At 45.2% G+C, this 25565-nt stretch overlaps 1 protein-coding gene across 1 annotated transcript; it reads right to left on the bottom strand.

The window, feature by feature from the left end:
- Positions 1-4482: 4482 nt before the first annotated feature.
- LOC131309580 (uncharacterized) lies at positions 4483-5641 on the bottom strand. The gene is made up of 2 exons (XM_058336195.1): positions 5182-5641; positions 4483-5103 (listed from the first exon to the last, which is right to left on the bottom strand). Exons 1-2 carry the CDS (start codon positions 5581-5583, stop codon positions 4483-4485), a joined length of 1023 nt encoding a protein of 340 aa, XP_058192178.1. The 5' UTR covers positions 5584-5641.
- Between the last annotated feature and the right edge of the window lie 19924 nt (positions 5642-25565).

The following is a 25565-nucleotide window of genomic DNA, read 5'->3' on the forward strand; positions in this document are numbered from 1 at the left end:
AACATGACCAGCATGTAATGCAGTTGGGGAAGAAAAGAGGTCGCAACGAAGGGGCAAGCAACGAGGGCATAGTTTTTACTGATGAAGATCTGGGAGGAGTCCAGGTACCTCACAATGATGCTTTGGTCATAACCCTACGAGTTGGGGAATATGATATGGAGAGAATCCTGGTAGATTCAGGGAGTTGCACCGAAGTGCTATACTACGATGCGTTCAAGAAACTGGGGCTCACACAAGAAGATTTGGTACAATCAGCAACTCCATTGGTCGGATTTGGAGCAGGAGCAGTTAGGCAAAGTAACTCTGCCTGTTCGGGCTGGGACAGTGGTGCTACGAACCGACTTCTTGGTGGTGGATGTACCGTCTTCCTATAACGTGATTATAGGAAGGACATGGTTGCACAAGATGAGGGCAGTCTCTTCAACTTTCCATCAGATGGTAAAGTTCCCAGGGTCTAATGGGATTGAGCACATCAAAGGTAACCAAAAGATAGCTCAACAATGTTTGGTATCCATCATTAAAAGAGTCCATAATGCCCACCATATTAATACTGTGGAAACTCCGGATCTGCCGACCATTGAGGATATCGGAAAAGACCCAACCGAGAGGGTGGTTGAGGATTTGAAGAAAACACAGATCAACGAGACTGATCCAGATAGGTATTTTCTAATTGGGGAATCACTGCCAGAAGAGGAAGAAAACGAATTGATTAGTTTTTTGAAAACTTATATCGATGTATTTGCTTGGACACCAGAGGAGATGCCTGGGGTAAATGCAGATGTTATTTGCCATCACTTGAATATAGATCCACAGCATAAACTGGTCATTCAAAAGAAACGAAGGGCAGCCGTACAGCATGTTGACGCTGTAATCGAAGAAGTGGATCACTTGTTGGAAGCCAAGGCAATAAGGGAAGTTTATTATCCAGAGTGGCTATCAAATACTGTTGTCGTCAAGAAAAAGAACGGAAAATGGCACGTATGTGTTGACTTCACAGATTTAAACAAGGCGTGTCCTAAAGACAGTTTTCCTCTTCCAAGGATTGACCAGTTGGTTGATGCAACAGCGGGATATGGACGGATGAGTTTTCTCGATGCATATCGAGGATACCATCAAATTGCAATGTTTGGGCCAGATCAGGAGAATACGTCTTTTATTACACCACGCGGGTTGTACTGTTATAATGTCATGCCTTTTGGATTGAAGAATGCAGGGGCAACGTATCAGAGACTGGCGACCATCATGTTTAGAAAATTGCTCGGCAAAACTATGGAGGTCTACATAGATGACATGGTGGTAAAGAGTAAATCTGGGCAAGGCCATATTGCAGATTTGAGAGAAGCTTTCGAGATTTTGAGGAAATACAAGTTGAAACTCAACGCCTCGAAGTGTGCGTTTGGAGTCGGCTCTGGAAAGTTTTTGGGCCATCTTGTAACTCTAAGGGGAATAGAGGCAAATCCCGACCAGATAAAAGCCTTACAGAATCTGGAAAGTCCTCGGACAACGAAAGAAGTCCAACGATTAACTGGGATGGCAGCAGCTCTTAATCGATTTATTAGCCGATCAAGTGACAAGTGCAGACCTTTCTTTCAGTTATTGAAGAAAAGGGAAGGGTTCGAATAGGGAGCAGAATGTGAACAAGCCTTTCAGGATCTAAAGGGATATTTGGCCTCTCCTCCCCTTCTTTCGACTCCAGAAACAGGTGAGTCTCTGATTTTATACTTAGCTGTTTCTGAGCATGCTGTAAGTGCAGTACTTTTAAGAGATAAGGGATCCGAGCAAATCCCAGTTTATTATGTGAGCAAAACTTTGTTAGATGCCGAAACAAGGTATTTGCCCCTCGAGAAATTGGTCCTAGCACTAAGGACAGCAACTAGAAAATTGCCACATTATTTCCAGAGCCATAAGGTTGTGGTCTACACCGAGTTCCCATTAAAATCACTGCTCCGAAAGGCAGATTTCTCGGGAAGGATCTCAACTTGGTCCGTTGAGTTGAGCCAATATGACATCGACTATCAGCCGCGCACAGCAATCAAAGGCCAGGTGTTGGCAGATTTTGTGGCAGAGTTCTCACCTACGGTTGCACCTTTGCCTCCTACGAGAAAGGAGTGTGAAGCAAAGTCTCCTGTAACGAAGAAACAGGCGTTAGCCGAACAAGATCCCCTGGAATGGAAGCTGTTTGTTGATGGGTCAGCTTGCAACACCGGTTCGGGTATTGGAGTTGTGCTTTTACCCCCTGAAGGGTCAATGTTAGAATTATCTGTTCGGCTAGGGTTCAATGCATCAAATAATGTGGCAGAGTATGAGGCACTCTTAGCTGGTTTGAGAAGTGCAAAAACCCTAAAAGCTGAACGAGTTAGGGTGTATTCTGATTCACAGCTCGTGGTCCATCAACTGTCCGGGCAATATGAAACCCGGAGCGAGAAGATGGCGGCATATGTGCAGGTGACGAGAGATCTACTTGATACCTTCGAAAGGGTGTATATTGAACAGATAAGTTCTGGGAAGAATGCTCATGCAGATTCATTGGCATGGTTAGCCGCAGCTGTGCCATCTGAGTTTAAAAGAAAAATAGCCGTAGAGTATTTGGCTGAGCCGAGCATTGGCAGAAGTGTAGAGATGGTCTTGGACGTGAACCAAGGACCAAGTTGGATGGACCCAATAGTGGAGTTTTTACGAGATGAAGTACTCCCTTTGGACAAAAAGGAGGCACATAAAATCAAGACCAAATCTGCTCGGTTCTGGTTATCCCCAGAGGGAAAACTATATAGGAAGTCTTTTACAGGACCCTACTTGCTTTGTGTGCATCCTGAGATGGTGCAAAAGTTCCTCCACGAAATTCACGAGGGGACTTGTGGAAGCCATGCTGGTGGTCGGTCCATAGCCCACCGAGCAATCACCCAAGGGTATTGGTGGCCGTACATGCAAGAAGATGCTAAGGTGTACGTAAAAATTTGTGAGAAGTGTCAGAAATTTTCACCAATGATTCGAACACCAGCCGAGGACCTGGTGCCGCTGACGAGTCCCTGGCCGTTTGCTCAATGGGGAATGGACATAGTGGGTCCACTACACAAGGCAACTGGAAATCGGAAATTTCTGTTAGTTGCGACAGATTACTTCACTAAATGGATTGAGGCTGAGCCGTTGGCCAAGATTATTGAACCTATGATAGAAAGGTTTGTGTGGAAAAGCATCATAACTCGCTTTGGGGTACCCTATTCGTTGATTACAGACAATGGGTCGCAATTTCAGAAGAAATTCAAAACTTTCTGTGCCCAGTATGGGATAAGAAATTATTACTCGGCTCCAGCCTACCCGCAAAGCAACGGACAAGCAGAGGCTTCGAATAAAACAATCCTTGATGGGATTAAGAAACGTTTGGATAAAACAAAGGGGAAATGGCTCGATGAATTGCCATTGGTCCTATGGGCATACCGAACAACGCCTAAGAGGTCTACGGGAGAGACCCCCTATTCATTGGCATATGGAACGGAGGCTGTTATTCCATTGGAAATAGGTCTGCCGACCAACAGGACCACTTTGGTTGAAAGTGGAGGAAATGACAGAGCCTTGGAGATTGAGTTAGACTTTGCCAAGGAACGACGAGAACGGGCCTTGGTGCACTTGGCCTCATACCAAGAGCAGCTCATCAAAAGTTATAACAAGAATGTACACCCACGAGAGTTTGGTGTTGGAGACCTTGTGCTACGAAAAGTGCTCGGCAATACTAAAGTGGCTAATGAGGGAAAGCTAGGGGCAAATTGGGAAGGCCCATATCGAGTTACTGAGATTGTAGGCATTGGGGCTTATCGACTGGCAGACCTGGATGGGAACCCGGTGCCAAGGCCTTGGAATGTCCATAATTTGAGGAAGTTTTTTATATGAAAAATACTTTTTCTTTGTACACATCGTGATTGTGTGAGAGTTACGAATAAAACTCTCTTATGTTCTAGTTCTGTTATTTTAGCTGCACGGGGTACGAATAAACGCCCTCTTGAGCTCTATAGCTTATGAATAAAGTCGCCTTTTTTTATAACTATTGTTGTTTCTGGTATTTGTTTTAAATACGAATTACGAAGTAAAATTCCCTCATTCGTATTGGGGAGCAGGGTATATGACATCCATTTAAAGTACATGACACTTGAACACAAGTTCGAAATACTTGTGTAAATTGAACACAAGTTCGAAATACTTGTGTAAATTTCAAACATTTAAGTACGTGAAACTTAAAAGTTTAAAGTACGTGAAACTTAAACTCTACGAGACTATGCAAAGCATATGAATACATGCATAAGCATACGAGAATATGCACAAAACTGTTCAAATCATACAACGAATGTGCACAGACTTAGAAGCATTCAAATATATGCATAAGTACGAAATACTTAAAGACAAGTACGAAATACTGTTAGAATGTTTTAAACACTTTGGCTAGGCCCAGAAACAGAAAGCCAAACATATTGTCACAATACAAAGACATATTCACTCATCTTCAGTCAGGTCTTGAACGGTTGTAGGAACAGTTGGAGGAGCTTCAGCTGCAGTTAGATTCTCATCTTCAAGTTGACCACCACTGGCTTCCTTTTGGCCAGAGTTGGTCATATCACTCTGAGGCTCCACTTCGGTAACAGGAGGCTCCGCTGTCTGCAAGACCTGTTCTTCATCTCCCTCTTCAACAATTTCCTCCTGATCACCAGCTGCTGCGCTTGGAAGCTCAATGTTGGTCCAAAGTGGAGATGACTCAGGAATCTCTGCTTTTTCAAGGCAGGCCCTCCAAGACGCCACCCAAACTTGATCCTGAATTCCAGGCATCTGGTTTGTGTAGCTCTCTGTGGCAACTTTGATTCCTTCGTTATATCCCTTTTCAAAGGCAACCTTGGCTTCATTCTGGGACGTCTCGAGCTCCTTCAAAGTCTGGGCAAGACTGTCCTCAGTCCCCTTCAATTGTCCTTTCAGGCCATCTGCAACCCCCTGGGCCTGGTTCCTTTCTCTCTCAAGCCTGATGATGGTACGTTGGAGCTTGGAGTTTTCACTGACAAGTTTTGCTCGTTGGGGCTCTGATTGGCTAAGTTTTTGAGCCATGGCCACCATTTTTTGCATCACCTGGAAACATTCAAAACAATTGTGATAAACATAACTGTTAAGTTCTGTGTACACTATGATCACAAAAAGAAATTTTACCTTGGCGTTGTGGGACATGAAGGAACTGAGAAGATTGTCTGGAGACATTGCAACTTCTTTTTGCATGTCCCCAGGCAACAAAAAGGCCTGGGACAGTGCAAGGGCAGTCCCTTCGGTCTCGACAGTGTCCCGAGCAGTGATAGCTCGGTTCCCATGAGAGAATGAGGGAGCCCATATTGGAGCAGGAGACGAGGAGGAAGGTGGGGGTCTTTCTTGAGGCTGTTCCACCCGTTGACGTTTCTCTCTGTGGATGGCCTCGATTTCTTCTGGGGAAAAGCCAGGAAGAGCATCAGTCTGAGTCTGAGTACGGCGGCCACGACCTTGGCCACCTTGGCCCCGAGCAGCGCCACGACCTCGACCAGGTATGGTGAGAAGACTCCCTAAATCAATTGGCTGGTTCATTGCTGGAGGTGAAGGCGTGTAACCGCTGGAAGAAGAACTTGATGTGGGACTGGAGGCTTCTTCGGCAAAGGGAATTGGTTCGTCGGAGATTGGAGGTGTCCGAGAACGCCTTTCTTCGGGAACAGGTCTTGAAGGACCAGCCGCTGCAAGGTTGTCCGCTGCTCGGGTACGCCGATCAATAAACCCCCCGTATGACGCTTTGTAACTCAGCAGAACCTGAGCCGCTCTTGCTCGGCCAGCAAGGTAAGTCCCTTCGCCGTTGAAAGCAAGTGCTCGCTTGATATCAGTTACGTGCACTTGAGGGGTTATGATATTATAACCCCGGTTAATGTTCGAAGCTGCAGACGAGCAAAGCATAAATAATTAGAAAAGCACGAAAAAGCTTTTCCTATGAAAAAGGACAAGGATTTGAAATTAGGGGAAAGCACTAATGTGGGCTCCCGAATACGTGAGGAGCGTGAAAACCAATCACTTGGCCGTCCTCATCTCTGGGTTCGAAGTTGCCCGTGACAATCAGGAAGTCGTCGTCATCCCCTCGAGCAGAGTCAGGGAGTTCAAGGACAAGCTTCTTCCTAGAATCCCTACTCTTTAAATAATATGTGAGGGCATCCCCGGTTCTAGAGATACTGTATAGGTGATGAATGTCGTATAAACCTAAAGAGGTCCCTAACATCTGATTTATGGTGTTGATGCCCATAACTACTCGGAAGAAGTTGGCAGAGACTTGCATTGGGGAAAGTCTATAATACGCCAAAACTTGGCGAAGCAGAGGAGCCAAGGGGAATCTAACCCCGCCCTCAACAATGGCTACTACAGGAATGTGAAGAGTGTCGAAATCGAAACTCTCACGAAGGGCATCCTCAGGAGCCAATACAGTGGCTACATCGTCAGGAATCCCATATCGAGATCTGAAACTAGCCATGGCTTGAGGAGTATTACAGTGCCTTCGAAATCTACCCATTACCAGATAGGATTTTGGAATTCTACGAAGTGTAAAGCAATGGGGACGATGAAACCCTAACGAAAGATTGTGAACAATCTACCAAGAGAAAAAGAGCAGTAAGGAGAGGAATGATGACTTACGAAAAATAGTCGATTGAATCCCTAAAAGCAGAAAGGAGGAGGTCTTGAAATGATGAACAGAGCTTCAATGGCGGGTAAACCTTGAAATCGCCTCTTTCTGCTGAGGAAGTCTAAGAGAGAGATTGAGATTTTTGAAAATGGGACGAAAACCCAAAAATACCCCAAAAGTGGGTGGCGTACGTGAAACGTCATCCCAGACGCCGTTTGAGCGTTCCGTTTTCCCATAAACACGTCTGTTCGTATTTAATGAAACGCAATACGATGATCGACGCGTGTAAAGGTTAGGGCTAAAAGCCTGTGACGGCCACAAGAAAAGATGATTTTTTCTTAAGCAAAGTGATGAAACATTGCACCAATATGTGAAACAGGGTGCAGAAACAAAGTGAATTTGTTCAGTTAAAAGCTTTACTCGTCATCTGAGTAAAATATAAACGAGCAAAGCTGGGGAGCAATTGTAGGGAGGTATTCCCGAACAGGTGCAAAATGAGCCCGAGCACGGTCAACAAAGGGTCAACGCACTGTGGACCACTGATATGAGAAGTCAATGGTCCATAGAGGTTGTACGATTCTCGGTACAATAACATGAGACGTTATTGGACCAGATACAAGTAAAATGACATGAGATGCCACTATTCATAGAAACTTGTTCGGCAAGAGAGAGCCGAACAAGTGGAGAGTTCCTTTCAAATGATATGGTTCAAATTGTTTCCTTAGGACCAGTAACACATGAGGTAATTGGTCCAGGCCATCTGTTCGGCCATGAGATGGCCGAACAGAGAGAGGAGTACTATTTGAGGGAACATTCCGGAAGAGTCCAGAAACAGTGGTATTCCGTTAAGGAATAAGATCCCGAGAATATAGGGTCTGAGAAAGATACCCAATAAGAATGGGATGTTCGGTCAGTAATGGAAAAGAATCCTAAAAGGACTCTTTTCCATAAATTGATAAAGGAAACGAGAATCCTTGATATCCTGGGTTTCCTATACGAGTTGGGAATCCTATGGCAATAGGGATGCTTGGGCACCAAGCATCCGAATGTCTATATAAACAGAGCAAGCCTAGAGGTAAAAGGTACGCAATACACTGCAATCTTATTGCTTTCCTACTGATAATTAGGGTTTGATCATTAGTACGAAATACTAACAAAGGCATCGGAGGGCCTTTGCCACGAGAGGCAAAGGTGCGCTCACTCCTTGTCTGTTTTACAGGATAAGGGTTTCTCTGACGAATTAGGGTTACGTTCAAGAGGCACGAGGAGCCGCTGCATTCCAGTGCTGTTCAAAGCACTACTTGAATTTATCCACCTACAGGGAGGATGGTAAGCTGGCCGCCGAGCAAGTAAAGAGGCCTATAAAGAAAGCAGACAAATCAGAGCCCAAAACTTATCGTGAAAGGAAAGATTATGGGCAGGCAAAGAAAGAGCAGTTCAAGGACAAACAAGCTCCGGATCCAAAATCGTTCTTCTCAATAAATACGGTCTGGAAGGAGCCCATTTATAGAATTCTTTATCGAATAAAGAATCAGCCCTATTTCAAATGGCCTCCAACTCTAGGTGGAAATAAAGATGCAAAGCGTGCTACGAATCAGCACTGCAGCTACCATAAGGATTGGGGCCATATGACAGAGGATTGTGAGATGTTTAAACGGCATCTTGATGATCTGGTCTCGCGAGGTTATCTCAAAGAATTTATCCAAGAAGATCTCAAGGATAAAGAAAAAGCAATGGAATTGGATTACGAACAGAATCCAAAGGGAATAATCCATATGATACATGGATTAGCCGAGCCTTATACGAGAAATGAGGTGAGATTGCTTCAGAGACAGATTAAACACGACCAACATGTGATGCAGTTGGGAAAGAAGAGAGGGCGTAGCGAAGAGGCATGCAACGAAGGCATAGTTTTTTCAGATGACGATCTGGGAGGAGTCCAGGTACCTCACAATGACGCATTAGTCATAACCCTACGAGTTGGGGAATATGATATGGAAAGAATCCTGGTGGACTCTGGGAGTTGCACCGAAGTGTTGTATTACGATGCATTCAAGAAATTGGGACTAACTCAAGAAGACTTGGTACAATCAGTAACCCCTTTGGTCGGATTTGGAGCAGAAGCAGTTTGGCCGTTGGGAAAGGTAACTTTGCCTGTTCGGGCTGGTACAGTGGTGTTACGAACCGACTTCCTGGTGGTGGATGTACCATCCTTCTATAACGTGATTATAGGGAGAACATGGTTACATAAGATGAGGGTAGTCTCTTCTACTTTCCATCAAATGGTAAAGTTTCCAGGATCCAATGGGATTGAACAGATCAGAGGTAACCAAAAGGTAGCTCAACAATGTTTAGTGTCCATCGTAAAACGCATCCAAAATGCCCACCATATCAATTCAGTAGAAGTCCCCGATCAGCCGACCATCAAGGATATCGGAAAGGATCCAGCCGAGAGGGTAGTTGAAGGTTTAAAGAAAATACAGATCAACGAGATTGATCCTGATAGGTATTTTTTAATTGGGGAATCACTGCCAGCAGACGAAGAGACTGAATTGATAAGTTTCTTAAAGACTTATGTCGACGTATTTTCCTGGACACCAGAAGAAATGCCTAGGGTAAGTGCAGACGTAATTTGCCACCATTTAAACGTTGATCCTCAGCATAAGCCAATCGTTCAGAAAAAACGGAGGGCAGCCGTGCAGCATGTGGATGCAGTTATCGAAGAGGTCAATCATCTGTTGGAGGCCAAAGCAATACGTGAAGTCTACTACCCAGAATGGTTATCCAACACTGTTGTGGTGAAGAAAAAGAATGGAAAGTGGCGAGTCTGCGTATACTTCACAGACCTGAACAAAGCCTGCCCAAAGGATAGCTTTCCACTTCCAAGGATAGACCAACTCGTTGATGCCACTGCTGGATATGAACGAATGAGTTTTCTCGATGCATATCGAGGATATCATCAAATTGCCATGTTTGGGCCAAATCAGGAGAAGACTTCTTTTATTACATCACGAGGGTTGTACTGTTACAATGTCATGCCCTTTGGATTGAAGAATGCAGGGGCAACATATCAGAGATTGGCAACCATCATGTTCAGAAAATTGTTCAGCAAAATTATGGAGGTTTACATAGATGACATGGTGGTGAAAAGTAAAGCCGGGCAAGGCCATATTGCAGATTTGAGAGAGGCTTTTGAAAATTTGAGGAAATACAAGTTGAAACTCAACGCCTCGAAGTGTGCGTTTGGAGTCGGCTCTGGAAAGTTTTTGGGCCACCTTGTAACCTTGAGGGGGATAGAGGCGAATCCCGACTAGATAAAGGCCTTACAAAATCTGCAGAGTCCTCGGACAACGAAAGAAGTCCAACGGTTGACTGGGATGGCAGCGGCTCTTAATCGATTTATTAGCCGATCAAGTGACAAGTGCAGACCATTCTTTCAACTGTTAAAGAAAAGAGAAGTGTTCGAATGGGGAGCAGAATGTGAACAACCCTTCCAGGATCTGAAGGGATATTTGGCCTCTCCTCCCCTTCTTTCGACTCCAGAACCAGGTGAGTCTCTAGTTTTATACTTAGCTATTTCTGAGCATGCTGTGAGTGCAGTCCTTTTGAGAAATAAGGGATCCGAGCAAATCCCAGTTTATTATGTGAGCAAAACTTTGTTAGATGCCGAAACAAGATATTTGCCCCTCGAGAAATTAGTCTTGGCACTAAGGACAGCAACCAGAAAATTGCCACATTATTTCTAGAGTCATAAAGTTGTGGTTTACACTGAGTTCCCGTTAAAATCACTGCTACGAAAGGCAGACTTCTCGGGAAGGATCTCAACTTGGTCAGTAGAGTTCAGCCAATACGACATAGATTATCAGTCGCGCACAGCAATCAAAGGTCAAGTGTTGGCTAATTTTGTGGCAGAATTCTCACCCACAGTAGCACCTTTGCCTCCTACGAGAAAGGAGCATGAAGCAACGCCACCTGTAACGAAGAAACAGGAATCAGCCGAACAAGATCCCCTGGAATGGAAGCTGTTTGTTGATGGGTCAGCTTGCAACACCAGTTCAGGAATTGGAGTTGTGCTTTTACCCCTTGAAGGATCAATGTTGGAGCTATCTGTTCGGCTAGGGTTTAGTGCATCAAATAACGTGGCAGAGTACGAGGCACTCTAAGCTGGTTTGAGAAGTGCAAAAACCCTAAAAGCTGAACGTGTTAGGGTGTATTCTGATTCACAACTCGTAGTCTATCAACTTTCCGGACAATATGAAACACGGAGCGAGAAGATGGCAGCCTATGTACAGGCGACCAGAGATCTGCTCGATACCTTCGAAAAGGTGTATATTGAGCAAATAAGTTTTGGAAAGAATGCTCATGCAGATTCATTAGCATGGTTAGCCACGGCTGTGCCAACAGAGTTTAAAAGAAAGATAGCCGTGGAGTATCTAACTGAGCCAAGTATTGGGAGAAGCATAGAGATGGTCTTGGACGTGAACCAAGGACCAAGTTGGATGGACCCAATTGTGGAGTTTTTACGAGATGAAACACTCCCTTTTGACAAAAAGGAGGCTCATAAAATAAGGACCAAATCTGCTCGGTTCTGGTTATCCCCAGAGGGAAAATTGTACAGGAAGTCTTTTACAGGACCCTACTTGCTTTGTGTGCATCCTGAGATGGTGCAAAAGTTCCTCCACGAAATTCATGAGGGAACTTGTGGAAGCCATGCTGGGGGTCGGTCCATCGCCCACCGAGCAATCACCTAAGGATATTGGTGGCCGTACATGCAAGAAGACGCTAAGGTGTACGTTAAAATTTGTGAGAAGTGTCAGAAGTTTTCACCAATGATTCGAACACCAGCCGAGGATCTGGTGCCTCTGACGAGTCCCTAGCCGTTTGCTCAATGGGGAATGGACATAGTGGGTCCATTGCACAAAGCAACTGGGAATCGAAAATTCCTGCTAGTTGCAACGGATTATTTCACCAAATGGATTGAGGCAGAACCATTGGCTAAAATCACCGAACCTATGATAGAGAGGTTCGTGTGGAAAAGCATCATTACTCGTTTTGGGGTCCCATACTCATTGATTACAGACAATGGATCCCAGTTTCAGAAGAAGTTCAAAACTTTCTGTGCCCAGTATGGAATAAGAAATTACTACTCGACTCCGGCCTACCCTCAAAGTAATGGATAGGCAGAAGCTTCTAACGAAACAATTCTTGATGGAATTAAGAAGAGGTTGGATAAAGCAAATGGGAAATGGCCTGATGAATTGGCATTGGTACTTTGGGCATACCGAACAACACCTAGGAGGTCTACGGGAGAGACCCCCTATTCATTAGCATATGGAACAGAGGCTGTTATTCCATTGGAAATAGGTCTGCCGACCAACAGGACCACTTTGGTCGAAAGTGGAGGAAATGATCGAGCCTTGGAGATTGAATTAGACCTTGCCGAGGAACGACGAGAGCAGGCCCTGGTGCACTTGGCCTCATACCAAGAGCAGCTCATCAAAAGTTACAACAAGAATGTACACCCACGAGAGTTTGGTGTTGGAGACCTTGTGCTACGAAAGGTGCTCGGCAATACTAAAGTGGCTAATGAGGGAAAGTTAGGGGCCAATTGGGAAGGCCCATATCGAGTTACAGAAATCGCGGGCATTAGGGCTTATCGATTGGCAGACTTCGACGGGAACCCAGTGCCAAGACCTTGGAATGTCCATAATCTGAGAAAGTTTTTTATATGAATATATTTTTCTTTATGCACATCGTGATTGTGTGAGAGTTACGAATAAAACTCTCTTGTGTTCTAGTTTTGTTATTCTAGTTGCAAGGGGTACGAATAACGCCCTCTTGAGTTTTACAGATTATGAATGAAGTTACCTTTTTTTTTTTTTAGTATAACTGCTGTGTTCTTGGTATTTGTTTTAAATACGAAATACGAGATTAGTTTCCCTCACTCGTATTGGGGAGCAGGGTATAGGATATCCATTTCAATACGTGACACTTAGACACAAGTATGAAACACTTGTGTGATTTTTCAAACTTAGACACAAGTATGAAACACTTGTGTGATTTTCAAATATTTAAGTACGTGACACTTAGACACAAGTATAAAACACTTGTGTGATTTTCAAATATTTAAGTACGTGACACTTAGACACAAGTATGAAACACTTGTGTGATTTTTCAAACATTTAAGTACGTGAAACTTAAACACAAGTTCGAAACACTTGTGTGATGTTCTAAGTACGTGAAACTTAAACGAATACTTGTACGGAATTTAACACTTGAGATGCATACGAATACATGCATAAAGTATGAGAAACTTAGACAAGTACGAAATACTTGAAACATGCACAAGTACGAGAAACTTAAACACTTGGCTTCATACGCATACATGCATAAGTACGAAAGACTTATATAAGTACGAAATACTTAAACGTTTCAAACACCCATGATAGAACCCAACATTTGGAAATTGAATCTTGAAGGGAACAATTCAAAACAGATGCCAAAACAGAAAAAGAAGACTGAACTCATTTATCTTCAGTGAGATCTTAAACAGTTTTAGGAGCAGTTGTAGGAGCTGCTGGTGCAGTTAAGTCTTCTGTGGTATTTTCATCTCCAAGTTGACCACCATTGACTTTCTTTGGGCCAGGGTTGGTCATATCATTATGAGGTTCCACTTCAGTAACAGGTTGTTCAGACACGATCACCGCCTGCTCTTCATCTCTCTCCTCTGCAATATCTTCCTCACAACTAGCAGCAGCACTTGGTAGTTCAATGTTGGTCCAAAGGGGAGATGATTCAGGAATCTCAGCTTTTGCAAGGCAGGCTGTCCAGGAAGCCACCCAAACTTGGTCCTGAATTCCAGGCATCTGGTTTGAGTAACTTTCTGTAGCAACTTTGATTCCTTCGTTGTATCCCTTTTCCAATGCAGCTTTGGCTTCATTCTGGCTCGCCTCAAGTTCTTTCAGCGTCTGATTTAGACTATCCTCAGCCCCCTTCAGTTGTCCCTTGAGTCCATCAGCTACCCCCAGGGCTTGGTTTCTTTCTTTCTCAAGCCTGATAATGGTACATTGAAGCTTGGTGTTCTCACTTACAAGTTTGGCGCGTTGGGGCTCGGACTGGCTGAGCTTCTGAGCCATGGCCACCATCTTTTGCATTGCCTAGAATGTTCAAAACAGATAAAAATAGATACCAAACGATATGAATTACAAAGAGAAATTTACCTTGGCATTATGGGACATAAAGGAGCTCAGGAGATTGTCAGGCGACATTGCAACTTCTTTATGCATATCTCCAGGCAACAAGAAGGCCTGGGACAATGCAAGTGCAGTCCCATCAGTCTCAACACTGTCCCGAGCAGTGATAGCTCGGTTCCTGTGAGAGAAAGAGGGAGCCCACGCAGGAGCAGGAGCGGGAGATGAGGAGGACGGTGGGGGTCTGTCTTGGGATTCTTCCACACGTTGACATTTTTCACGATGAAGGGCTTCAATTTCTTCTAGAGAAAATCCTGGGGGAGCATCGGTTTGAGTCTGGGCGCGACGACCACGACCTTGACCACTTTGGCCCCGACCAATGCCACGACCTCGACCAGGAATGGTGAAAAGGCTGCCTAAGTCAATTGGCCGGTTCATCTCCGGAGGTGAGGGGGTGTAACCACTGGAAGAAGAGCTGGATGTGGAAATGGAAGCCTCCTCAGCAAGAGGGATCGGTTCGTCAGAGATTGGAGGTGTCCGAGAACGCCTCTCTTCTTGTACGGGGACTGGTCTTGAAGGACCAGCTACTGTAGGGTTGTCAGCTGCACGGGTACGCCGATCAATAAAACCCCCGTATGATGCTTTGTAGCTGAGTAGTACCTGAGCCGCTCTTGCTCGGCCAGCAAGGTATGTCCCTTCACCATTGAAAGCAAGTGCTCGTCTGATATCTGCTACATGCACTTGAGGGGTTATGATATTATAACCTCGGTTAATGTTTGATGCTGAAACATAGCAGAGCACAAATAATTAGAAGCACGAAAAAGCTTTTCCTATGAAAAAGGACAAAACCTATGAATTAAGGGGAGAGCACTAATGTGGGCTCCCGAATATGTGAGGGGCATGGAAACCAATCACTTGGCTGTCCTCATTTCTGGGTTCGAAGTTGCCCGTAACGATCAGAAAGTCGTCGTCATCCCCTCGAGCAAAGTCAGGGAGTTCAAGGACTAGCTTCTTTCTAGAATCCCTACTTTTTAAATAATATGTAAGGGCATATCCCCGGTTCTGGAGATACTATATAAATGGTGAATATCGTATAAACCTAAAAAAGTCCCTAACATCTGATTTAGGGCATTTATACCCATAACTACTCGGAAGAAATTAGCAGAAACCTGCATTGGGGAAAGCTTATAATATGCTAGGACTTGGCGAAGTAGGGGAGCCAAGGGAAACCTAACCCCGCCCTCAACGACGGCCACTACTGGAATGTGAAAGGAGTCAAAATCAAAACTTTCACGAATGGCATCCTCAGGAGCCAGAACAGTAGCTACGTTGTCAGGAATCTCGTAACGAGATCTAAAATTTGCCATGGTTTGAGGAGTATTACAGTGCCTCCGAAATCTCCCCATAGATCAAAAATGGTTTTGATACTTTGAAAAGTATAGAGAAAAGGGGACGATCAAACCCTAAAGAGATTGTAAACAATCCACCAGAGAAATGGAGCAGTAAGAAGAAGAATGCTGACTTACGAAATTAGTCGATGGAATCCCTAAGATCAGAAAGGAGGAGGCCTTGAAATGATGAACAGAGCTTCAATGGCGGGTAAAAGCTTGAAACTTCTTTTTTTTGCAGAGGGAGTCTAAGAGAAAGATTGGGGTTTTGAAAATGGGACGAAAACCCAAAAATACCCTAAAAGTGGGGTGGCGTACGTGAAACGACACCCTAGACGCCGTTTGAGCGTTCCCCAAAACACGTCTGTCTGCATTTAATGTAAAGCAATACAATGATCGACACGTGTAAAGATTAGGGCTAAAAGCTTGTGACGGCCAAACGAAGAGATGTTTTCGCCTTGGCAAAATGATGAAACATTGCACCAATATATGAAATAGGGTGCACGGATAAAATGAATTTGCTCGGTAAAAGAGCTTTACTCGTCATCTGAGTAAAATATAAACGAGTAAGGCTGGGGAGCAATTGTAGGGAGGTATTCCCGAACAGGTCCAAAAAAGAGCCCAAGCACGGTGAAAGAAAAGGTCAATGCGCTATGGACCAGTGACATGAGAAGTCAATGGTCCAGAGAGGTTGTACGATTCTCGGTGCAGTAACACGAGACGTTATTGGACCAAATACAAAGGAAAGTGACATGTGATGCCACTATTCAGGTAACTTGTTCGGCAAAGAGAGAGCCGAACAAGAGGAGAGCTCCTTAAAAAGGAAATGGTCCAAATCGTTGATAGAGGACCAGTTACATGTGAAGAAACTGGTCCAGGCCGTCTGTTCGGCCATGAGATGGCCGAACAAAAAGAGAAGTCCTATTAGAGGGAACACTCTAGAAGGGTCCAAAATCACTGGTATTCCGTAAAGGGATGAGATCCCAAGAATATAGGATCTAAGAAAGATACCCAACGAGTATGGGATGTACGACTTGTTATGGAAAAGAATCCTATAAGGATTAAGGAAATAAACTGATAAGGGAAAGAAAATCCAAGAGATCCTAGTTTTCCTATACGAGGTAGGAAACCTAGGGCAATATGGATACTTGGGCTGTAAGCATCCATAAATCTATAAATATGAGGTAAACCTAGAGGTAAAAGATACGCAAGACATTGTATTATTCAATACTCTCCTACTGATAATTAGGGTTTCTTTAGTACGAAATACTAACAAAGGCATCGGAGGGCCTTTTCCACGAGAGGCAAAGGTGCACTCACTCCTTGTCTGTTTTGCAGGACAAGGGTTTCGTTGATAAATTAGGGTTCCGGTCAAGAGGCACGTGAAGCCGTTGCATTCCAGTGCTATTCAGAGCACTACTTGAATTTGTCCACCTACAAAATCCAAAACGCTCTAACTGATAAACCCCTGAAGCTTGACTGTTTTGTCCATGGCAGGTTATTCGAGAAGTATCGGGTTATTAATAAGGTGGTTCATTACAATCTTTGTCCCCATGGCGCGGAGAAGCTTCCACGTAAGGAGGATGGCGAGGTTATTTTTGTTTTTGATTCCAACGAGGAGGTGGTTGATTGGGCTTTGTTCATTTGGAAGTCGTTGGTGAGGTTTAGGGAGCGTTCGGCACCGTCAAAGCCTAATATTCCGTTTCCGGCTATGGTTACCGCTCTTTGCGAGTCTCAAGGAGTATTAGTTCCGGAAAGGCTTCTTCCGAGTACCCCCGGCCCTATTACGGGTGGCTCTGTGGAGAAAAGCAAGGCATTATCTCAGCCACCCCTGCCCGACAGTTTCGATTTCCCTACGCCTACTGCTAGGACTCAGTCTGGGAGGATTGAAGAATATACTAGAATTATGGCTACTCAGCTCCAATCAGTGCAGAGGAAACAGAAAAAGCTTGAGACTCAAATGCATCGTACGAGGAGGGATGTCTCGGCCATAAAGAGGGGGATGTTATGGATAGCAGCTCGATGTGGGAAAGAAGGTGATGTGTATGTTCCCACGGAGGCCGATATGAGAGAATCGACTCCTGAGGAACCAGAAGCTGTACATGGTGCTGGGATTAGTGGTGGTGGTGAGTCGAGTACTCGGAAGCGAGGTAAAGAACCTGTTCACGAGGAGGATGAGTACGAGGAGTCGTCGAAAGAGGATTAGGGCCGGTGGTTTCGCCTTTGGAAATCCCTCAACTTGGTCGGGGTACATGGTGGTTGACAGTCCTCCTATCCTATCTTGTTTTTCATTTTAGAAGGTGAATTCGTAAATAATAGTCTTAGGAAGTTTTTGTTTAGGCCGGCATGTGGCCTTTTGACTTGGTAGTTTGGTGTCGGTGGCGGCCTAGGGTAGATAAACCAAGCTAGCATATGGCCGCTTCCCATTTTGCTAACCGTTCTTTTGTTTAACCAAGGTCATTACAAGCCTTAAAGACCTTAGTTGATCCTTCGTACATTTTGATTCCCTTTTGATTCAGATTGTTGATTGTGGCATATTTAGTCTATGGCATTTTGCTTTTCAGTAAATTTCTGGCTGCTTAGTTAATTCGTCTTCCTAATGGTGCTCTCCACTTATATTTGGCTTGGCATTTTTTGTTCATCATGCCTATTTTCGAGCACTTTTTGCTTGGGATATGGTTACTTTTGTTATCAAAGGTTGTTGGAAGTCTCGTATCCACCTTTTTGATTTTGGATACTCCTGTTGGATGCTTGTTATTTACCTGCTTAGCATCTAGTTGCTCATCTTATATCCGACTGTGAGTTGCTTTGGGGTAAACGGTTTGTTTTTGATCTCTTGCGCATTGGATTTATCGAAGCATGTGCCGTAGTTGTTTTGCCGGAAGGAATGTTTAGTTTTCCCTTATTTCGTTCTGCATCATTGCTCGGGGCTAGCAATGTTCAAGTTGGGGGGCATGATGAGCAACCAAGATTGTATAATCTTGGTGCTCTAGTTCCCTAATTTGAAGCTATTTGATTCCCTCAGATATCATTTGTATCTCATTTTGCACGTAAGGTTTTGTTTTGGTTGTCTCAGGTAATACGCGGTGCTAAGGCGGTTCTTGACGCCAAGGATCGTAGTCGGAAGTATCCAAGGGTTCGAGGCAGTGAGCCAACGTTCCACAAAGCCCCGTCGGGTGATTAATCCAATGCGAAGAGGCTGTTGGGTCGCTGACGGGCTGTTTGGGCCAAAGCAGAGCAAAAAGTGAAGTTCTGCCTCCTATGAACCGGTACTGGGAATTGGCCAGTACCGGTTCATGCTGTCCAGAGTTGAAGATTTCCAGCTTTTGAAAACCTATGAACCGGTACTGGGAATTGGCCAGTACCGGTTCATACTGCAGATTACAGCCACGTTTTTTTCTGCTTTTTCTACTTTCTACTTTTGGAATATCTTCCACTTTTAGCTACTTTTGGGATATTTTCTTGGGATATTTTGTGAGAGAGAGACCACCTTGTATAAATAGGGTCTCTCTCTCTCTCTTCTTGATCATCTTGTCACTTTCCACTTTAAGTCTTTTAGTTTTCTAGAACTCCATTAATGAACTTCAAGCTTTTCTAGCTAATGTCTTAAAGAACTCCCCAAGGTGTTTGTCGTTTAATGTTTTCTCGTTTATTAATGTTGTAGCCGCGGACTAGATCCTTTATAAAATCAACTTTATTTTCATTTCTATCGGTTTAAATTCATGTCTTATTTCTATGCTTTGGTTTTTACTTTAAGTATGTGTGAGTAATCGTTTAGCCAAGTCTTGGGATAATCTTTCCCGAGGACTTAGGTGATTATTTGGTTCTCAAATAATAGGACTTAAAAGCATGATTTACGGAATAGAACTTAACTTGCATTTTTGGTCCAAGCAAAGGGGTGTTAACTACTTGGTGAGGCGTTTGTCAAGCGGTCTTGGCAAGCGGCTCCCTGAGAGCTTGTGGCCTCCTATGTGTTCGATAAATTTGTCAAACAAGTTGGTTCACCTCCGTTTAATCACATCTTTCATTAAACATAGTCATAAAAGTTAAATTCTCCGGGCGAGAGGACGCGGTCGTGACTCTCGCCTGAGTCATTTTGAGAACCGGTAACCTCCTTTGTCAAGGGTTAGAAGATCCTTAGACTTGCCTCCTTTAAGTTAACTAAGCTTTTTCCTAGTCTTTTGCCCGGGCGATTTTTACCAATTCTAAGCAAAATCAAGTTGGCCGTATTGAACGCCGCAGTCTACCTTTTAAACCTACAATCCAGACTAGCTATATTGCGAATTCCCTATGGTACGATCCCGGTCTTGCCGGTTTACTATGCTACCGACGACCTAGCCCTAGCTTGGGGTTTTTCTCAACCTTGTTTGAAGGCGAGGTTGGAGGCTAAGCACCCACCGACCATATTACCTCAGCCAACAACCCTAGACCGGTCGTACCCTCTCCCTCTGAAGCAAGCATAAACATGATGGCAGCCGGATGGGCCATGGAGGACAAAGCTAAAGAATGGGATGAGCTTTGTACAGATTGGATCGAGCAATACAACGTGGGGTTTCCTGCACACCCTCAGGTCAATCAGATATGGTTAAACCAATGGGAAGGCGAATGGAATGCAGCACAGGATGATCCTCTGGATGGTCTCTCTTTATTCGTGCTCTTCTACCAGCCTGAACTAGACCAAGTCGAGTTAAAAACTGAAGAGTACGTATGGGATTCGCAGCCTGATGCATGGCAAATGGGTCAAGGTCTTAAGGCTGATTTGGACCAGAGTGATATCAGTGAAGAGTACTGGGGCTACTATCAAGAAGGGGAAGTTGTGCCCGACATCCATCGCCTACTCGGTGCCATGCTACCTCTGGTAAATTCAATCGCAGACACGGTCGATCGCCGTATCCATGAGTTCAACCCTACTCTTGACATCGTTTTTGTGGAACAACCTCACCTTATCGTTTCTGCTCCTGGGGATGATTGCTCGATCATGGTTTTGGATGCACCTCCCGATGATCTTTGGGATGTAAATGAGACCGTCAAAACTCCACCGCCTGCCGATATTTGGGATGTGGATAACATTGTCGATTTGAACATGGGAAGCGAAGTGTGGACTGTTAACACCGCTCTGGTCGATGGAGGATTTTGGGACGTTCCATTTGTCACCAATCCAGAAACACCCTTTGAAGAAGATGCTGCACAAGATCCTGCTTTTTGGGAGGGATTAGTGTGGAAGATTTGGAGTGGGACTCGGCTCTGGGACCAGACTCGTCCACAGCAGTTGCATCGATTGACAAAGGAAAGTGCAAGTTGGAGGATGTGCCAGCTGATCTATGGGATTTTATTGATTCATCTTCTTGGTGGGACGTTGCCAACGTCACAAGGAGTGGCCGAGTATTCCAGCCATCTAATCTGCAGGCCGGAAGTTCGTCCAACCCGCTTGCTCAGAAGACCACCGCTCCTGCTGCTCAGAGGAATGATCCAATTGTTCCAGGAGGGGTTCCCGAAGAAGACGCTATTCTGAAACAGCTCGAACAGATCCCTGCCACTATGTCTATCTGGGGTTTGATATCGTCGTCAAAGAAACATCGCGAAAAGCTATCCTCAGCATTGGCCCGGCTCACGGTACCAACCGACATTACCCCCGAAGCCATGATCGCTCTAGTACTACCGCTTCTCTCCACACACTTCGTCATGTTTACAGAGAAGGACCTACCCATCGAAGGTACCGCTCATAATCGCCCGCTGCACATCACCGTCAAGTGCCGGGGACATTGGGTGCCGACTGTGCTAATTGACAATGGTTTTGCCATTAATGTTTGCCCAATGAGGGTTGCCTACCGCTTGGGGCTTACAAAGAATGATTTGACGCCTTTTAATCTGGCCGTCAAAGCATATGATAGCACTCGCCGTGTGGTAAAAGGGACTGATTCTCAAACTCAATGTTGAGGGCTTTGAAATGGACGTAGAATTCCATGTGGTCGACGTCCCCGCTACCTTTAATCTGCTACTGGGCAGGTCGTGGCTTCATAGGGCAGACATCATGGCGGTACCTTCGACTCTGCATCAAAAAGTTATGCTGGGACTCCCTACCGAAACTTTGACAATTTGCGGGGATTCAGGGATCTGCCAGCTCACAGATGATGGAACGCAAGTTTTGGGGATCATGCACGGGGAAGAAGACTCAGACTTTGGTGGCTTCTCTTTTGACACGTCAGGCTCAATCCTCACCATTGCCATGGATGATGATTTTACTATAAGTTCAACTGCTCTTGAGATGATGAGAAAAATGTCATTCATGCCTGGCTTAGGACTCGGGATCAACCAGCAAGGGATCGCTGAGTTCCCTGTCTTTCCTTTCACCGAAGGCCGCTTTGGCTTGGGTTACACTCCACCGGCCAAAGGCGCCAAAAAGAGGAAAGACACGGGAAAACCTCGAACCCTTTATGGTAATCCTAACAGCTATTTTGTTCGGGAAGGAAGAGGCTCTGCTTACTCGGGACAGATAGGGCCGTTTTGGGATCCGAAAACTTGCACTTGGCTACCAGGTTTCAAAATCTTTGCTACAGATACCTGGTCTAATGATGAAGAAGAGATAGCCAAAGAGGAGCTCGCTAAGGGGGAGTTCAAGAAACAGTTGGCTCAGATCAAGGAAAAGGCTGACTGGCTGAAGGCTTTCGATCAGGGAAATTTGGAGATGTTGTTCTCCCAGGTAGGTTTGGTTGGCAAGGGCGAAAGGGCTGAGGAGCTGATGCTTGGGCCCGACTCATCGGACATTCTCGAAGATCCTACCTCTCTCATCGTGGAGGCTAATGCTAGTATTAATAACTGCATTTTCACTCCACGCCTGACATGCATTAATGATGTATCTGAATCTGACATAGAGTTTGTCAAGTCTAGGTCTAGCTTAGAGTCGGAGTTTGTGCCTTTTGGCCCTCCACGTCGTAGCTTTTACTTCGAATTCAAGTCGACTGTACTTGGCAACCCTGTTGGGCTTTATGAAATGCATGATCCTGCTTCTGATTACTTTTCTAGCTTCTATATAAACTGTGTCGACCCTGACGATGAAGGAACAGACTTCGACGGGAACATACCAGCTGAGTTGCGTTCCCTCATCGAAAGGGAAAACGAAAGGCATGCTCAGCCTCTAAAAGAAGAAGTAATTTTTGTAAACTTGAAAGATGAGGATGACCCCCGCATGAGGCAAATTGGTTCAAATCTGTCCCTAGAGAATCACGTTGGAATAATTGAGTTGCTCAAAGAATTCCCTGAGGTCTTCGCATGGTTTCATAAGGATATGCCCGGCATTGATCCCAAAATATTACAGCATCGAATTCCACTAGAGCCCGAGGCTATTCCTGTCAAACAGAAGCTCCGCAGAATGAGGCCGGACTGGGTTCAGAAAATCAAAGCGGAGGTTACCAAGCAGATTGATGCAGGATTCTTGAGGGTCGCAGAGTATCCTAAGTGGGTCGCCAACTTTGTGCCCGTTCCTAAGAAGGATGGAAGAATCTGAGTCTGCATCGACTTCAGGGACTTGAACAAGGCAAGCCCCAAAGACAGTTTTCCCTTGCCACACATCGACGTGCTCGTGGACAACACGGCGGGGCATGCCTTGCTCTCTTTTGTCGACGGATTCTCAGGATACAACCAGATCTTTGTGACACCCGAGGACCAAGAGAAAACGACGTTTGTCACAGAGTGGGGCACTTATTGCTATGTGAAGATGCCATTCGGATTGAAGAACGCCGGCTGCACTTTTCAAAGGGCCCAGACGACCTTATTTCATGACTTTATCCACAAGACCATTGAGATCTACGTCGACGACATGATTGTGAAGGTGAAGGAGGAAAAGGATTATCTTCCTTCACTCAGGCAATTTCTTGAAAGGCTTCGCAAGTACAACGTGCGTTTAAACCCACAAAATTGCACATTCGGGGTCACAGCAGGCAAAATGTTAGGGTTTCTAATCACTGCGAGATGTATCGAAGTAGATCCTTCCAAAATCAAGGCGATTCTCGAGATGGAACCACCGAAGTCCAAGAAAGGTGTAGACACCCTAATTTGACTTCCCGATCGTTTTACTTTGTTCTTCGGTTTCTTGATTCCCCGATGATGAATCAGGTCGAAACAGTCTCGAGAACTTGGAATGGCTTGAGTTTGGCATGTGAGGAACCCATTCTTAGCCCTTAAACCCTTGAATCAGAACCTGGACCTTGGGTTTGAATGTCGCACGACACACTAGGACCCTCGCGCGATGGTCCATTTGCCAGGTGGTGGTCAAAGTCAAAGCTTTGACCATTGACCCTCGCGGGGTTGGCTGGACCCTCGCGCGATGCTCTCACTTCATCGCGCGATGGTCAACACCTGTCATTTTCACCCAGATTGCGTGGTGGTCAGGGGGCTACAGGCCTATGTGACCCCGTTTTATCGGCTGAACAGCGTTCTGGGGGGCTCCCCTTGCACCACCTCACCCCCCATTCTCCCATCACCTTTGCCACCCCACTCCTCCACCAAGCAATTGTAACCAGCATTGTTGGCTAGTTACAAGGCCTTGGTTAGCCACCAACTAACCCCTTTTTCTATAAATACCCCCCCCATGCTTCCTTGCAAAGGGTTACCAATCTCTCTCCAAGAAAGAAGAAGGCAAACTCAAGCACAAACATCTCACACCCCACTCACTCCCACATAATCACCCTCCAAATCTCACCATCTCATCATTCAAGCCATCTCCAAGACACTCAAGCAAAGGTATAATATCTTTCTGCTCACTGTTCGAACCCCTGAGGGGGGCTGGCAGGGTCAAGGCTGGTAATCGATACCAGTTCTGGCCCTAAAGCTAGCAGGGTTTCAAGAGCTGTTACCTGGGAAACCCTCGCGCGATGGTCCCATATACTCGCGCGACAATTCTGACTGCGTGAGATTGGACCACGTGGGGAAGGGACCCGGGTCTTTAAGTTTATTATTGTGTTTGTAGTCTTTTTAAAGTCTTTTAAGGAGCTTTAGCTCACTGCTTTGCTGTTTTGCATGTTGAAAATCATTGTTTAGCTTAGTTTATAACACCTCTTGGTTTGGAATGCTCTTGGGATGCTCCTGAACATGTCTCAGAGCCCTAAGTATGCAAAGCAATTCCTGGAAGTCCAGTCAGAACAATCGCGCGCCTGTGTCACTCTGTCGCGCGATGGTTCTCTGTCTTCCAGGGACTGCCCTTGCATGAGCAGTTTGGCCTTGGCCTCTGTTTAGACACCCCCACTGTTTAGGGGTTGCGTTTTTATAATATTTCTATCTGTTTGTTGTAATATTGTTTACTTTCAAGTACCTATAAACTGCTTGGTTTGCACCTGGGTGAGCACTGGTCCTTCCAGAGCCCAGAAGGGGGTGAAATTCAAACCATTGGTGAAGCGTCAATACTCGCGCGAGTATATGGTTATGTCGCGCGATGGTTTGCTTGCATGAGGATGAACTCACGCATGCAAGCTGGCTGTTTGTTTGTGCCAAAATCATACACAGCGCTGTCTTGATGTATGATCGACGTTTTGAACTTCATTCCATTTATTACTTGTCATCTCACTCATCCATGCTATCTATCACATCTTGCAAACTGTTACAGTTTTAATCCGTTAAACTGTTCCCCCGCCCTAAATGGCTAAAGAATTGACTAATCAAACAGAATCGCAAACAAACATTTTTCGCAAATGCCTAAGTAGAGACCGATCCCCGGATTGGGCGAGAGGGGTGCCATAAAACCCTTCCCCTCTCGTAACCTGGCTCCCGAACCCAGATATGGTTATGACGGACTGGTTCCTTAACTTTTTCAAATCAAACAGCGCAGCAAGTGCTTCGAAATACGGTTCCTTGGGTGTCGGACCTTCAAACCCGAGTGGCGACTCTGTATTTTGCGAGCGCTTGCTTTCCCCGCACGCGCTCCCTCGACCCGGGCCCCTTGCCTCGCGTCTCGGAATCCGGAAATTCCGAAAACGGGCACGCATGCCCACAGTGGCGACTCTGCTAGGGAACGAACCAATATTTGTCTATGCTTAGATTTCAATACACTTGAAGAACGATCCCACAAAAGTTTGTCAAAACGGTGAGCTTCGCGCTGCCGAAGGTTGGAGTGGTGATTTAACGGGACCTCGTGTCCGGCCAAATCAATCTGGAACTTTTCCGTTCGTTCTCTTATGTAGTTTCTTCTAAGCATTGACTAAATAAAGTGAGCCGAATTTGAAAAAAGGCATTTGCGAATTTGCCATTCTATTTTCATTAATCAATTTCTTTAGCATCTTCATTTGCATCGATGTGGGATAAAGCCTTGTTGGATCGTTTTGGCAATTCGGCACGGTTTTC

Source organism: Rhododendron vialii, chromosome 12a, assembly GCF_030253575.1.
Source record: "Rhododendron vialii isolate Sample 1 chromosome 12a, ASM3025357v1".
Taxonomy (NCBI): domain Eukaryota; kingdom Viridiplantae; phylum Streptophyta; class Magnoliopsida; order Ericales; family Ericaceae; genus Rhododendron; species Rhododendron vialii.

Bases quoted from the DNA above. Each gene is read 5' to 3' on its own strand.
- LOC131309580 (XM_058336195.1), bottom strand. From the start codon at position 5,583: ATGAACCAGCCAATTGATTTAGGGAGTCTTCTCACCATACCTGGTCGA. The intron at 5,104-5,181 runs GTAAAATTTCTT...GAATGTTTCCAG, and splicing joins TCATGTCCCACAACGCCAAG to GTGATGCAAAAAATGGTGGC.